The 16,440-nt window shown below is 41.8% G+C and overlaps 1 protein-coding gene across 3 annotated transcripts in view; it reads right to left on the reverse strand.

Moving 5' to 3' along the window:
* BRPF1 (bromodomain and PHD finger containing 1) overlaps positions 1-16,440 on the reverse strand; it is a 65,507-nt gene that overhangs the window by 38,106 nt on the left and 10,961 nt on the right. For all 3 annotated transcript variants that reach the window (XM_089654335.1, XM_089654337.1, XM_089654336.1), the window contains 5 exons: positions 13,290-13,446; positions 11,158-11,253; positions 10,354-10,485; positions 10,110-10,256; positions 258-567 (listed from right to left, as the gene is read on the reverse strand). In XM_089654335.1, the coding sequence (XP_089510461.1) occupies positions 258-567; positions 10,110-10,256; positions 10,354-10,485; positions 11,158-11,253; positions 13,290-13,446 (842 nt within the window). The remainder of the gene's footprint in view (positions 1-257; positions 568-10,109; positions 10,257-10,353; positions 10,486-11,157; positions 11,254-13,289; positions 13,447-16,440) is intronic.

Here is a 16,440-nt window from a genome sequence, read left to right on the forward strand (position 1 = left end):
AGTGGGTACCTGGCTGAGAAGCCTCAAGCTATCACAGCCGGGTGCCCACACTGAAGATGCCGGCCTCCTGGAATACAGGACGGCCGGTGAAACGAGCTGCGGGGGATACACCGCGGGACAGGTAAGTGGCTGTTTTTTTAAAAGTCAGCAGCTACAGTTTTTGTAGCTGCTGACTTTTATTTTTCGACAGGGTGAGTGGAACTATGATTTAAGATTTAAAGGCTACAGAAGGCACAGCCCCACAAAAATTAACATACCATTTTCCCGATTATGACGTCCCATCTCATTGCCTGTGTTTTGGGGCTTATGCATTCCTGTCTCGAAGTCAATACCAATTTTGTCTGCCTGACGGCGAGCCTGTCGGATCACTGTTGCCCCTTGCTCTTTCAGTCGGACAGCTGATCGGTAAAAGATGGTGTCCTTTGCATTATACTTGATGCAGTTGTTAACAATCAAGTTAAAGTCCTCCTCAAACTGGTCAAAGTTTTGGTAGCGGAGAGCTTCTAGGTTAACCTTCATCGTTTGGAAGTCCATAGGCTTCTTAATGTGTTCTAGGTAGTCTGGTACCTGAGTTGGAAGAAAAAAAAAACAAAAAAAAAAACACCAATATCTTAAAGAGCAGAAGCCATTTTTAAAGTATTCTGGAAACGAAAATTTTAAAAAACCTGTTTTCTGAAACACTGGAAAAATATGAGATTTATTGAAAATTGGGTGGATATAGTGAACCGGGCACTTTAGAGGGGAAAAGGAATTAGTAGTTTATTTCCTCATAGGAGTGCTGAGTCAGGCATGCCATGAATTCCAGGTGTTGGGATGGATAATCTGATATATTTATCTGCGAACATCAACTGCTCAGATATTTAAAGCTGTATTAAAGTGTTACTAAACCCACAGCCGTAATATCAGTCTGTATATGCAGTAAAGCATGTTTGTTATACTCACTGTGGAACCTAAGGGGTTAATCCTCTGCACTGTGTAAAAATGCTGTTTGATCCTGACTTCTCTGATCCTCCCCTTCTTCCAGTGCCCCCCTCTTATCTCCTGATAAGACATATTGTGTGGAGACACTCTGCACATGCTCAGTTTGGTGTGTATTGCTAGAGAGGTTTTTTTTTTTGTCTTGGGAGAGTGCACGTGATCAGCACAGGGCCAATCAACACTGTCCAGACAGAGGTCAGGGGTTCTGCATCCTCCTAAAGCAGAAAGAAAACTCCTCTTACAAGCTTTAACCAGTGCTCTGCTGAAAACAGTTAGAAAAGGTATTTAGCAGTTTATATTTACTAAAATAATTTCACTCTATGTTCGGTGTACTGTGGGAGACCAGAAAGTGTGAATGCAGGGTTCTGGGTTTAGTAACACTTTAAACCAAAAATCAATCATTTATTATATTGCAGCTTACCAATTCTTAGATGCAATGGCTGCATTAGTTTTCTCAACAGAACAAGCTATCTAGCAAATGAGTGTTGAAGCAAACCATTTACCACTGACAGGGGTGCTTACAATGATCAGCTTTTATTTATTCATATAAAACTTTTATCCCAACAGGAAAAAAACTGTAGCTGTAACTGCTTGTGTAACGGAGCTGGAGATCGGCTTCAACTTGTTAGTGTTTCTAAATCTGCTAGTACATCTAACACTCTGCTCCCCCAAACTGACAATGCTGCTGTCAAAGAGGTGCCCCTGTACTGCTTCATCCAGAGTGAAGGCATGCTACTGTCCAGACCACCAGATGAAAACCAAGAGAAATCAATCCTAAAAAAGAAAACTAATGCAGCCACCACATCTAATGATTGGCAAGTTACAATATATTACATTTTTGGTTGGGGTTTATTGATGCTATAAACCTGAATTCTAGGATAAACGATTGTCCAATTACAAGAGCCATGTATATTCTTATCTGGTACCCTTTGTGTATTTCGTTAAGATTTGTGCAGCAATCAACATTAAACAACTCCTGTACTTTGTCTCTGTGTAATAAAGACCAGTCACTACTCCCTCTCTCTGTGCAGGGTGTCTGCCCAGGTCTAGCTGTCTGCATTAGGTAGAGTTTGAGTCACATTCACAGTCTGCTATGTACAACCCATTGCTAATGTCACTGCTACATCTACAAACCAATATCTGGGATATAAAAAGGTTTTTGTGCACACAATGGATTTCCATCCTTTATGGCTATGGAGGAAAATATTTTAATGATAGGTTTTGTACCCATAGTTCAGCTTTAAAGCTAAACCCTTGCAATCCCCCCCCCCCACTGCAAAGGCTCAATGTTGGATATGTCTAGGGGGTGACAGAATAAAACAAATATATTTTATTCCACGTTCCATGTGGCTGCCTCAATTTGTGCACCCAGGGAGCTGTAGCCGCCTCTTAAGACGCTCACACCGGTGCTCAGATGCTCACTGAAGCTTTGGGAAAAAAACGATACAGCCTGCTGGAGAGGGAATCCGGGTTAGTAGTTCAGTCTCTTTCTCTACCTTCTAGAAATAAATAGGATATTATTTGTTCCAGACTGGAGTTCAGCTTTATTAAATATGGTTTATAGGGAGTTTTTGAATAACTGCACCATATAATGAATTCTCACATTTTTCAGCAAGATGATTACAGTTGCTGCATGATGGTTTGTGGTGAAGACTGTGATGAGTTACATCAGGGCTTAAAATTTCAAGTTCTGAGCTACTAGCCAGGCATTGAGTTTCTCGCCACCAACAAACACACACAAACAGAGACACCTGTACACACACACAGACATGTACACACACACACACAGAGACACCTGTACACACACACAGACATGTACACACACACACACAACCATGTACACACACACACAGACACGTACACACAGACACGTACACACACACACACACACACACACACACACACACATACAACCATGTACACACACACACACACACACACACACACACACACACACAGACACAACCATGTACACACACACACACAGAGACACCTGTACACACAAACAGACATGTACGTACATATACACACACACACACACAACCATGTACACACAAGCACAGAGACACCTGTACACACACACACAGAGATATGTACATACACACACACACACACAGATATGTACATAATCACACTCACAACCATGTATACACACACACACACCCATGTACACACACACAACCATATACACACACGCACAGAGACACATGTACACACACACAGGCACGTACAGACACGCATACACACAGATACATGTACATACACAGAAATACATACACACAGACACATGTATGTACACACACAGACACATGTACACACACACAGACACATGTACACACACGTACAATTGTACATGCATACACAGACACACACAGACACACACACACACACACACACACACACACACACACACACACACGTACACCCTACCCCCGCCCCAATAAAAAGTTGCAGTACTTCGTTGTTCACTCACAGATCCGGGTACTGCACTCTAGGGGGAGGCAGAGAGCACAGCACACACTCCTTGCTTTGCTTTCACTGCGCTCAGCTATTGAGCAGTCTGACGGCTCCCAGTGCCAATGACAGATCCGACCTGAGCTCCGAGCCTGCTCAGCAAGATGGCCCTGGGGGACACACTCACCCCCACCATAGTTTCCACTCGCCATTGGCGAGCAGGCGAGTGGAAATTTCAAGCCCTGAGTTACATGTTAGTAAAAAGGCTAATCACACCACAAAAAACATGAACAGTAGTGGCTAAATTATTGGTAGAACCAAAAAAGCAACCCACAGTGTTAACATAATAAAAGTAAATAAGTACTTTTTTGTGAAGTGTGCTCACCCTATTTAACCTATGACACTTTTGGGACAGTTTGGTCTTTTTTTTTTTTTTTTTTTTTTTTTAATTGGACCTTTATATATTCATGGTACAAAATCTACATTTTTTCAAACATTATATGTAATGTGCTTCCACGATACAGTGTAGGCACAGAATACTAAAATGACTCCACAAAGATGAAGACATCTGAAACCCCTGCTGGCTGCAAATGGTATGTGTGAAATTTTCATATGTTAAAAAAAAAAAAAAAAAAAAAAAAAAAAAGTGGTACAGTGTGCATTTAGCACAGCCAAATCTAAAGACAGAGGAGAGTGGGCATTCTGGAGCCTTTGGTTTCAAAACAACTGGAGACACAGGCACCCCAAAACGTGCTCTTTAGCAGAAATAGGCAACTGCCTGCAAAATGTTAGAATGGAATCTTTGCAATTTGGTAAAAAGTAAATTGTTCAGAGATGTACAAAGTAACTATTCCAACAAAATAATTTATAGACAAAATATATACATTTAAACAGAAAACTGTGCTTGTTCATTGAGCGGGATGAAATTGAGAAGTCCCAGCAGTAAGAGTAACTTCAACATTACAATTCAGTACTCGCTATATTTATAACATTTTAAATCTGAAACATTTTAAACTTCAAGAAAAGGATTTTACGATGAGTATAAAATTCCTATTTTTTAAAGTCCATTGAGGGAGAAAGGAAGTCTTACACCTTTGTGTTATGCTGTCACCTACAGGAGGATTGGACAAACACTTTCTATAACCCATCCTAATACCAGCATGTTCTAGTTTTGTAGCAAAGAAGTATCAAGGGCATTATAAACACAGAGGGCTGGGACCTGCATCTCTCCAGACTCTAAGAAAAGGATTACAGCAAGTACAAAAATCCCTTCCATTTTAAACCTTGGGCATCCAAAAATCACTAAAAGGCCCAACGCAAACAGAAAACTGGGGTCTGCCTGCAGCACAAATAGCCGCCTAAATGTCAGCCTGGTAGAACCTAGAGAATGTGTGAACAGAAGATCAGTGACAGCCTTGCAAATCTGCCAAACAGTTGCCTGATGACGAAAAACCCAAGAGTTATTCACAGATCTGTTAAAGTGTGCCCTGACAGGAAAGGGTGGAATCTGATCCTTGAGACAACAGGCTTGGATGATGGTCTGCCGAGATCGAGGAAAGGGGTCCACCAGGAAGGACAAAAGGAAATCAGTCTTCCCGAGTGAATCAGTGGCTGGGACAGACACTTATGCAGGCCATAGATGGGTCGAAAATCGGCCGATTTTTCGGCCGAAAATAAAATCGGCCGATTTTCGGATCGTTAGTGGGCGATTTGGTCGGCCGTTTTTCGGTATTTTGGCCGGGTTTTTTTTTCGGTAAAGTTGGAAAAAAAATCTGCGCATGAGCAGTGACCTGCAAGAGGAAGACAAAAAGAAGAAAAAGAAGAAGAGGAAGAGGATGAAGAAGAGGATGAAGAAGAGGATGAAGAAGAAGAGGATGAAGAAGAGGATGAAGAAGAAGAGGAGGATGAGGATGAAGAAGAGGAAGAAGAGGATGAAGAAGAGGAAGGAGGCAGGAGGAGGATGATGAAGAAGAAGAGGAGGAGGAGGATGAAGAAGAAGAGGATGATGAAGAAGAAGAGGAGGAGGATGAGGAAGAAGAAGAAGAAGAAGAAGAGGATGAGGAAGAAGAAGAGGATGAGGAAGAAGAAGAGGAAGAGGAAGAGGAAGAAGAAGAAGAGGATGAAGAAGAAGAAGAGGAAGAAGAAGAAGAAGAGGATGAAGAAGAAGAAGAAGAGGATGAAGAAGAAGAAGAGGATGAAGAAGAAGAAGAGGATGAAGAAGAAGAAGAGGATGAAGAAGAAGAGGATGAGGAGGATGAGGATGAAGAAGATGAGGATGAGGAGGATGAAGAAGAGGATGAAGAGGAGGAAGAGGAAGAGGAGGAGGAGGAGGAGGAGGAGGAGGAATGAAAATAAGAAGAATTCCAGTCCAGCAAAAAGTATCTCTGCAGAGAGCTCCGCTATTTCTGACAGTTCTTTGACATTTACAGCGGTTGAAACATTGTATCTATTTGTTTCTGAATAAAAACATCTGTATCCTAAATGGAAACAAATAGATACAATGTTTCAACCGCTGTAAATGTGAAGGAACTGTCAGAGAACTGTCAGAAATAGCGGAGCTCTCTGCAGGGACACTTTTTGCCAGCTGTAGAAGGGATGAAAATCGGCCGATTTTTTTTACCATTGATGGTAACGTCGGCCGCTTGAACGACCGAATTTTCGTTTTTTAAAAGAAAAATCTGCCGTTTTTTCTCCCCATCTATGGCCTGCATTACAGTCCAAACTACATCCAGACAATGGAGGGAAATTTCTGCAGAACCAAAATGGGGTGCAAGATAAGTCCAGTTCTCACACTCTAGTTTCTTAGATGTGATGGCTACAAAAACCACCACCTTGTGGGTGGGAGAACAGAAGAGAATGTCTAAACTGCAATTTCTGACGTTCAGAGAAAACCAAATTAAGATCACACAGAGTTACAGGGGAGCAAATGGGAGGGAGCTACATGAAAGACCTTCATTCAAAAGTTTTAAAGAGTGAGGGGTCAGTGTTCTTTGAAAATAGAAAGAGCAAACTCTTAACCCCCTGATAGTGCTGAGAACTAGGTCCTCTTGTACACGTGCGGCTGCAGGGTAGGGAATTCCTTCCCTGCTTACGATTGGCTGTCCGCAGTGTCAACTTCCTAGTGGCATAGTTCAGGTAAGTTTGAACTCATCCAAACCCACCTGAGCTCTTCCCTGCAGATGCTGGTCCAGACCATGCAGCAGGAAGGACAGGATAGAGGCGGGACAATGTCGCCTTGATCCAGAAAACCCAAGAGGACATAATGGAGACCTGCTAATCTGTGTGGTGATACAGGAAAGCAGGAGAGAGAGAGAGAGAGAGAGAGAGAAAGAGAGAGAGAGAAAGAGAGAGGGGGGAAGAGAGGGGGGGGGAGAGAGAGGGGGGGGAAGAGAGAGGGGGGGGGAAGAGAGAGGGGGGGGGGGAAGAGAGAGGGGGGGGGGAAGAGAGAGGGGGGGAAGAGAGAGGGGGGAGAGAGGGGGGAGAGAGGGGGGAGAGGGGAAAGAGAGAGAGGAGAGAGAGGAAGAGAGAAGGTGGGGAAGAGAGAAGGGGAGAGAGGGGGAGGAGGAGAGAGGGAGACAGAGAAAGGAGAGAGAGAGAGAGACTGATTCTGGTTTGTAGTCCTGGAATACCATTTTCTGCAACAAAGCATTTGAGATGCAATCTGTCCAAGCAAAGGTTAACAAATGTTACTTCACTCCAAAATGTGGGGGTGCACATCCATTCAAAGGAAGGCTTGCCTGAGTGCCACACCTTGTGGGTTGACAGGGAACCAGGTTTTGGGGGGGGGGGGGGGGGGGGAGTCGATGTAATGGAAAAATGAGGAGCGAGCTAATCAATCAAGGACTAGAGTGACTGAATCAGAGTCTCTTGGGCACATGGGTTAGGAACCACTAAGGCAGCAGGTAAATCAGACATAAAATCTGCAGGAGAGGGTGCAGAAGCACACTTGCGGTCTCTGCAGAGGCAGCAAATAACTGGCTGATATAGCCTTGCATGACCATTGTAAAGACCTCAGCCTGAAAAGCAGAGGACACACACACACACTGCAGCTAAAGTGGATAGAGAAGGCACAAACAGCAGAAAGCAATACAAGTCCAGGCAGTGGACATCAGCACTGTCAGAAGGTGTGCAACAATCAGCTCTGGAGAATTTAGTATAAAATGAGCTGGAGGCACTCGGTACATCAGAACGCTGAGGCAATGCCGGTGGCTCTGGACCTGGGAAACGCTCTTCAGCTATGGAAAGTGGCCACAGTGAAACCCAGCTCTTGCAGATCACTTCTAGCCTCTCTGCAATGTCCAGTCAAGCAGAGCTTGGACGTGGTACTCTAAAAACAGACTAAGGATGATGGCGTTGAATAGCTGCAATCAAGGCAAAGCTCCAGCAGTGATGTAAAAAGAAGTCTTGACTGAATTTAAAAAAACGCTAGCAAGTAAATAAAATAAAGCTCAGCCATCAACACAGAAGAGTTGAAGAAAAGACACCAATCCCCCCAGGATACAAGCAAAAAAATGAGGCAAGTTGGTTGTAGGAGGGGTTAGTGTGGATTGAGCTATAGTTTGTTTGCCACCTTTCAATCCTCCTGTTGCCAGCAGTAAACCCAAAGGTGCAAAGGCTTCCTTCCTCAGTTGCTGGACAATAAAGAGTTGTATTTCCATTCTAGCCATTTAAAACCTCTAGCTGCAAAAGGTGGGAAAGGCTTATACACAGGCCAAGTATCAGCCTTATGTGTAGATAACATTAACAAGCATAAGCCATTTATAAGGCCAACCTATGCTTTCTAAAAGTAACAGGATTGTTTTAATCCACCTTTCCAGCAGCACATACTCCTCTTTCCTTTGCTCCCCCCTCTGTTCTGTTCCAACACCTCCCAAGTGTGGTACAGGACCAGTTAACAGGCGAGTATGTACTGCTAAGGAAGGGGGAGCTTTAAAGCAAACTTGTTTTGATTGAACACAACTCTGTCACTTAAATAAAGTCCCAACAGAAGAGTTACTTGCAAAGAAAACTGTAAATACTTTCCTCTCCTTCTGTCTGTGCTGTTGAAAGTTGCTTTGATAAAGTAAAAATGATCACACAAAGTCAGAAAGCGACACTTCTAGCAGTGTCAATATCTTTGCCCCCCACGGCTTTTAGTGTTTACTCCCGCTGATCCCTACATCATTACAGGACGCAGTAGTGATGGAGGGTTTAGCCAGAAGAACTACTGAATGATCCAGAAGAGACTCCCAGAAATGTTGTTTTCCAAGGAGACATCATGGGACCATTTCTTTTCTTCAGAGCATTGTTCACAAACACGTACAGCACAAGAAAGGATTATTAAAAATCTTCTTTACAGACATATCTTCTGTTGGAACTTTTATTCATGTGACAGTTACTTTAACCACTTCAAGTCCGGACACTTTTACCCCCTTCCGGTCCAGGCCAATATTCAGCTTTCAGTGCTATCACACTTTGAATGACAATTGCGCGGTCGTGCAACACTGTACCCATATGAATTTTTTAGCATTCTTGTGAGACATAAAACTTTAATTTAGTGGTATTTATTCACCACTTGGACTTTCATTTTTTTTGCTATATAAAATGAAAAAGTCTGAAAATTTTGAAAAAAAGGGTTTTTCTTATACAATTTTGCAAATAATCTTTCTTCATAAATCGTGGCCAAAATGTATTCAGTTATCTTTTTAGTAAAAAAAAAAATAACCCAAATTAGTTTATAACCAAAAATTCAAATTTTTCAAATTTTTTTTTACATTTTTTAATATTTGTTTTTTTTTTTTTACATACTGTCACCCTAGCAGTACAGTGTCACCATAGTGACACTGTACTATTTGTGGGGGCTGATGAAGAATTTGGTTTTGTTTTTTTTTTTTTATTTTACACCGATTGCTTTTACACCCATAAAAGCTGCAAAATCAATCATTTCTCCTTCTCTCTAGCTGCATTCTTGTAGCCATTGAGAAATACTTTGAGAGCTGTGATTGGTCACAGCTTGTCACATGGTACCAGGCTGTTGTGAATAGCCTTGTACCATGTGACCTCTGTGATCATTCACAGATTTCACTAGTAGTAAGCAATGATGTCAGAAGTGACATCTTTCTTACTACTATTCATGTGATCACTGATTGGCCAATCAGTGATAACATGATCGTGACCTCAAACAGAGTTCCCGTACAGCGATCAGTGTATCCGGAATACACAGCAGGCACCGGATCGCGGTGATGCACGCTCCTAGGGAGCACAGCTTGAAAATGCGGGCACTGTTTATGAACGGCAACTCGCTCCTGCACTGCTCCCGTCAAGCCGTTTATGTACATGGGCCAGACGGGAAGTGCTTAACTGAATTGTCACAGCTGTCTAGCAGGTACAGCCCGTAAAAAGGGAGGAAAAACAAAACAAGCGTCTAAATTCGTATAGTTATGGCCTATAACAAGACTACAAATCCTAGAAGTCTAGTGGCCGACAGGCCTACAGCTGCTACCCTTTTAAGCCATTACTATTTTAATTTTCTTCGAATAAAGCCTATGTTGCTGGCTCCTTCTGTCTTAAATTGTCTGAGCTAGTTCATGATTTGCAGTACTGGTATGCTGTAGAAGTAGAAAAGTCACTGATAGACAATACACATTAATGACAATCATGAGATGTAAATAAGACATGGATGGAGATTGGATTCTTACTTTGTATAGTTCCGTTACCTCGGAGAGAGGGACCGGCTCAGTAAACAAATTGCTGGTATCTTTCTCTTGCAACAGTTCTAATGTTTTTCTCAAGAGAATAAGAAAAGGGGTTAGCTGCACCTCTAGAGCCAACTGCTGTATTTTAATCTGCAATAAACAAAACAGGATGGAAAGTAAACATGACATGCCGGTAGACTGTGCAGGCAGAAAGATGTACTCAAGCAGGCACTAGTTCACCCTGTACCGTTTCTCTCTTCAGCTTCTCTCGCTTGCGTATCAACTCTACCAGCAGGCGCGCCCGCTCCAGGTCATGCCGAAGCCTTTGCCAAGACTTTAACTGTTCCTTCAACACCCAGTTTTTGTCCGTAGAGTCTTTCTGTTGAAAGAGAAATTTATTAGGCTTGGAGTTTTATAGAAAGAAACTTTTTATATAAGAAATACTGGAGGCAGAGTTCTTGTAGTGAGAGGAGAACCAGGCAAACAGAGCTGACTTCTTGTGTTGCAATATGGATGAAGGACACTACAGCTAAAAATCTTTTAAGCCCTGGTTCACACTGTCACATCGCATGAGATTCACAGAGGAATCGCACCACATTCCTAATCAAATCACATGTGATTCTGTGCGGTGTGATTTGTATGGCATCATTTTGTATGGCTCAAATCACATTGCAGGCACCTTTTTTTTTTGCCGCACTGGAATTGGATCGCATGAGTGTTCATAACCATGCGATCCAATTCAGAAAAACGATTGTTCTGCGACCTGTATTTGGGGAGCAGGAGCAGTTAATTTCAAACGACATCTGCAGATTGCATGAACACAGTGTGATCGGAATGAGGTGCATCGCATCAGTGTGAACCAACACTAAATTGGATGAAAAACAAAGGCTTGGCTGAGTGTCACTATAGTAAAATCTTATTGCTTATCGAAGGTGGCTGCACACAAGGATAATACTCTGCAGTACATTAAATAGCATAAAACCAAAGCTGAAATACTGAAATAATGCGCCAACATCAGACTGTCACTACAATGCAGTCTCCACATAGTCACCTTCAGTATTTGGTCTCCAATCTCTTCGTTTGGTTTAGAGATTGTTCCCTGGTGAACAGAGGTCTCATCAGACAAAGGTATTCTCCATTTCATCTCCTATTGGGAAAATAAACACTTTTGTTTATTCGCACTCATAAAAATGTACTTACCCAACTATCATCATTTCCTATGGCAGGGGTGGGCAATTGTGGCCCTCCAGCTGTTGTAGAACTACAAGTCCCATGAGGCATTGCAAAACTGACAGTTACAAGCATGACTTCCAAAGGCAGAGGCATGATGGGACTTGATGTTCACCAACAGCTGGAGGGCCACAGTTGCCCACCCCTGTCCTATGGTGTCATTTTTTCATACAGTTTAGGAGCTCCAGATGTAGGCAATGACAGTATAATTTTTAAAGTAACACAGTATCTTGAAAATTCAACATAGGCATGCAAACTAATTGAAGACAGTACACAGCAAAGCCTGTGCTGACATGTTACATGCCTTTAACTTCGTCCAGCATTAACAAAGGCAGAACACATTAAAATGAGCCTGTCATTTCCACCATGTTTTATGCAGAAAAAGATAAGTGTATATATGTATATATTTCTCTATCTATTCATCTATTGATCCATATTAAACATAGATGGAATATGGGCAGCACAGTGGCTAAATGGTTAGCACTTTCACCCGGCAGTACTGGGGTCATTGGTTTGAATCCCAACCATAGCACCACCTGCTTGTAGTTTGCATGTTCTCCCTGTGCCTGCGTGGGTTTCCTCCGGGTACTCCGGTTTCCTCCCACGCTCCAAAGACATGCTGGTAGGTTAATTGACTCCTGTCTAAATTGGCCCTAATATGTGTATATTTGAATATAAGTTAGGGACCTTAGATTGTACGCCCCTTGAAGGTTAGGGACTGATGTGAATGTACAATATATATGTAAAGCGCTGTATAAATTGACGGCGCTATACAAGTACCTGAAATAACTAAATAATAGATGCAATAGAAGCATGTTGACATACAGCTTCTGTAAGTCATTCTTAAGTGCACCCTAACACTCTCTATATTCTATAATGGAAGTGATTATAGATTGCTGAGGTATTTTTCTTACTCCGCAGTGCACAGTGATTTTAGTGGAAAAAAACGTGTTCACGCCCTGTGATGGCTGCTGTTGAACTGAAATCTGAGATAAACAAATACTGTCTAAATACAAGAGGCATGTATATTTGTATTACAATCTTGGCATCCCTTTAGTATTTCTTCCAGGGCTGAAAGGTAATAGAGTGTAAGGCCCGTTTCACACTGTACTGATGTATGAGCATCAGACACTCCTGGCAGCAAGAAACACGAGGAAGGGCTGTATATCACTTGCGAGTATACGTGCAAAAATACTGACTGGCAACTCAAATTTGTATTTTTTTTTTCCACTGATCAATATACAGAGCACGTTTATGCCTCTGTGCAGGAGTTTCTTGTAATAAAGACCAGTCACTGCTGCTCTCTCCTTGTGCAGGGTGTGACTGGTCTTGTATCCACCCTCTCCTGTATTTTCTGAAGGCAGCTCTGTAGTGGGTGGAACGACTGGGTCTCTGCCACAGCTCTGCTCCCTGTACAGGCTAAGGACAGGTTTCCTATAGAGCAGTGACAACACAGATGTACAAAGCACTGGACGTTGATACCACACCTACGGCTACAAGATAATAACTGGGTTTTCAAAAGCATATGGCCAAAAGAGTGGATTCATATTCTTTGTGACTAATGGGAAATATGCAATAATAGAAAAATATATATATTTTGTGCCTGCTATGCAGCCTTAACTCTATCCCGCTGATGCCTCCTGGCCCTTTAAGAGCTCCTAGATGCCAGGAGGTGGAAGCGGGCATTCGGATGATGTGACTGATGATTGGCTGTCACAGCAGTCATATGATCCAGAAAGCAGCTGATGACAAGTATGTTTCGGGAGCTTACGGATCCACGCTATCTGCCGTGCTGGAAGCGTGCTTTCAGCATGGTAAGATTTTTTATACAGGGCCGCATATATGCGTACAGCTGGAGCAAAGTGGTTAAGCTATCAAACCCTTTTTCTTCAACTATATTACAAAGCTACAAAAGAAACACTGCTCCACCCACCCACCATGCTACTATCTGACCTGCTCACAGTTCCGCTGTGACTGCAAGTGTGTCTGTAAGCGGCGCAATAAAGGAACGCCATTCCGGGATTGTCTCTTTAATGTCCAGTAGCTATGTAGCCTTTGCATGAATTGGCTTTTCCTCTGGATGTTTAAGCAGTTGGTGATCTTACTGAGCCTGAAAAAGAAATGGACAATTGTATTAGATATTTTATATACACAATATACATAAAAACAAAAATACTATAATAAAGCACTTTGGTGTGGCAGTACAACACCAATATAAAGCCTTGTATACTGATGTCCTATCTCATGCTTTTCCTATATCTTTTTAGCTGTATATTTACTTGTATACTGTATTTTCAGTATTTGCAACCCATCACTGCATCAGGAATATGCTAGTAGACACCTTTGGAACAAGTGCAATTTAAAATTCAGACTGATGTACTAAAACTATGCACTATGTAGTACTAATGCATTTTATAAAGCAGTACATCAGGAAGGACAACTTCAGCTTAAAAAGAAATTAGCTTTAATAGGCATTTTTTTGCCAAGGTTATTCCAAAACCCCCACCTTCTGAAAGACCTCTTTATACACGTTCACACAACTGCTGAGGGCCCCAAACACTAAATAGATATTGGTCACCCACCTCCTTGGGATCAGAAAAAGGGGTGTATGCTCCCCAAAGACTGCTACATGATCTGGCTGCATCTGCTGCACCTGATGTATGAAAAGACAACACAGAAGATCTCCCCTCTCTCTGCGACCTGCGAATGCGGATCCCGGTACTCAGTGATCACGTTATCAATACGATTCATAACAGCTTGCATACTAGCACATTATGCTCTTAGCTTTCAGGGAGATTTTTTTGAATTTTTTTTTTGTGGTTTACTACCGCTTTAACCCATTTTTGACAGTTCAAAACATTGCTGGTAAAAGGATCTTTATTGTATCAGCAAAGTGTAAAAAAAAAAAAAATCCTTTGTTACCCCTCCAGAGTAGTACAATGTTACTATGGTAACATGGAACTACTCTGATGAAAAGTATTTAAACAAAAAATACGGGTAATGGAAAAAAAAAAAATTTAAATACTGAATAAAAAAATAAATAAATAAATAAATAAATAAATAAATATATATATATATATATATATATATATATATATAATTTTTTTTTTTATGTGCGGTCACCAGTCAGTGTCCGTGAACACTGAACTGCATTTAACAAGGGGGGAGCAAACAGCTAAGAAAGATTTTTACCTTAAAGCAAGTAATGCATAAAGGTAAAAAAACATTGTGACTTCAGAACCACTTTAAAACAAATCTCCAAGATAAGTGCCCTTTCTACTTAACTAAAGCCCTAGTCACATGTCACTCACACTTCCTTTTCAGCTGCCCACATCACTGCCTGCGTGATATGGACCCTTCTTATTGGCACTCCAGTAAAAGTTTCCTAACAGGAGCCAGGAGAGGAGTGATGTCATCACAAGGGGACTGGTGAAGACTGGCTGGCAAAGGTGAATATCTGCTGCATTGAATTAGTGGTTCCTTACACCAGGAAATGGCAGCAACAAGGGACCTGGACAGGTGACTTGAGTATTAACTGGCTTCACAAAGTAAGAAAAAAAAATAAAAATTATAGGACGGAATAGAGGAGGGAGGGAACGTTATATTTTGGAGTGGGGCTTTAACTAGAGCAAAAAGTAAGTTTTAAGTGTCGGATGTGCTCATCAATACCCTCTAACTAGCTCTTTTCATAGCCTGACTTTCTTCTAATCATGACAAAAAGATGATCACATTAGTTGCAGATCTTGCAATTATCAGGTGCTGTAAAAAAAACACTCAAAGGGAAATTTTAGCATCCAACCAACTGTGGACTTATAATCATTAGGATTCAGGTTTGTTGCCTGTGTATAATAAATGAGAAGAGCTCAGAAAAAAAGACTTTGCAGTGTGAGGACTCTCAATAGTCATCAAAAGAAGCAAGTCAGGTAACGAGTTTGTTTCATTAACTAGGAACAGACTGAACACCCTGATTACAGCTGACATATGTACACTCCGTATGCAGAGAAAATATTAGTAATAAGACTTTGCAGCATTTCTTAGTGAAGAAGGAAGGCAAGCAAGATGAAAAGCATTACCTTCTAACACACATCTGAAATCACTCAAAAGCTACACTGTTAGAAGCTTACCGCTCATGTGGCAACTCTGAATACACTTTATTAATTTAAAATACACAAATTAATTCAGTTCTCAAATCCTCAAAACATCATGAAATGTATTCTTTAAAATACAAGCAGTGCAAAAACATTAATTTGACCTGTTACCAGCCTCCTGCAGTCCCTAATACAGAACAAGGAGCCAATCCGTTTATTTGAAGACAAGAAGCAAGCTGACAAAAGAGAGCAGAGGGACAGATATGTGAGCTCATCACACTGCTGTTCAGAATGTGACTAGAGCAGGGGTAGGCAACCTGTGGCTCTCTGAAAGAAAAAACAAAAACAAAAAACAAACAAGGGCGCACTCTCATCGTGCATTACCGTGGTATACCACGTGTTTAATAAATAGACAAGTAGATGTATACTCGCAAACCAATGATAAAAACAGTGTGTGGTCCACAACAGTCACAATCGCTGTGTCTAATGTGCGGATAAGGTGACGCATTTCGGGAGCTGAACCCCCTTCGGGGGCTCTGAAGAAGGGGTTCAGCTCCCGAAATGCGTCAGCTTATCCACACATTAGACACAGCGATTGTGACTGTTGTTGTGGACCACACACACTGTTTTTATCATTGGTTTGCGAGTATACATCTACTTGTCTATTTATTAAACACGTGGTATACCACGGTAATGCACGATGAGAGTGCGCCCTTGTTTGTTTTTTCTTTCAGTGGTTAGATTTCCCGATCTTTGAAGGGCAGCACCTCTTCGTTTGGCATTTTGACATTTTTCTGGCTTGCATGAGGATTGGAGCGCTGGTTTCGTTTATTTATAACCTGCGGCTCTCTACCTGTTTTGGAACTACGTTTCCCATGAGGCATTGCAACATTACAAAACTGACAGTTACAGCTATGACTTGCAGAGGCATGATGGAACTTGTAGTCCTGCAACAGCTGGAGAGCCACAGGTTGCCTACCCCTGGACTAGACTGTAAAAGGAGGAGGGAGGCGAGT

Source organism: Staurois parvus, unplaced genomic scaffold (genome assembly GCF_062004578.1).
Source record: "Staurois parvus isolate SC_StPar_1 unplaced genomic scaffold, SC_StPar_1.0 ptg000757l, whole genome shotgun sequence".
In the NCBI taxonomy this organism is placed as follows: Eukaryota; Metazoa; Chordata; class Amphibia; order Anura; family Ranidae; genus Staurois; species Staurois parvus.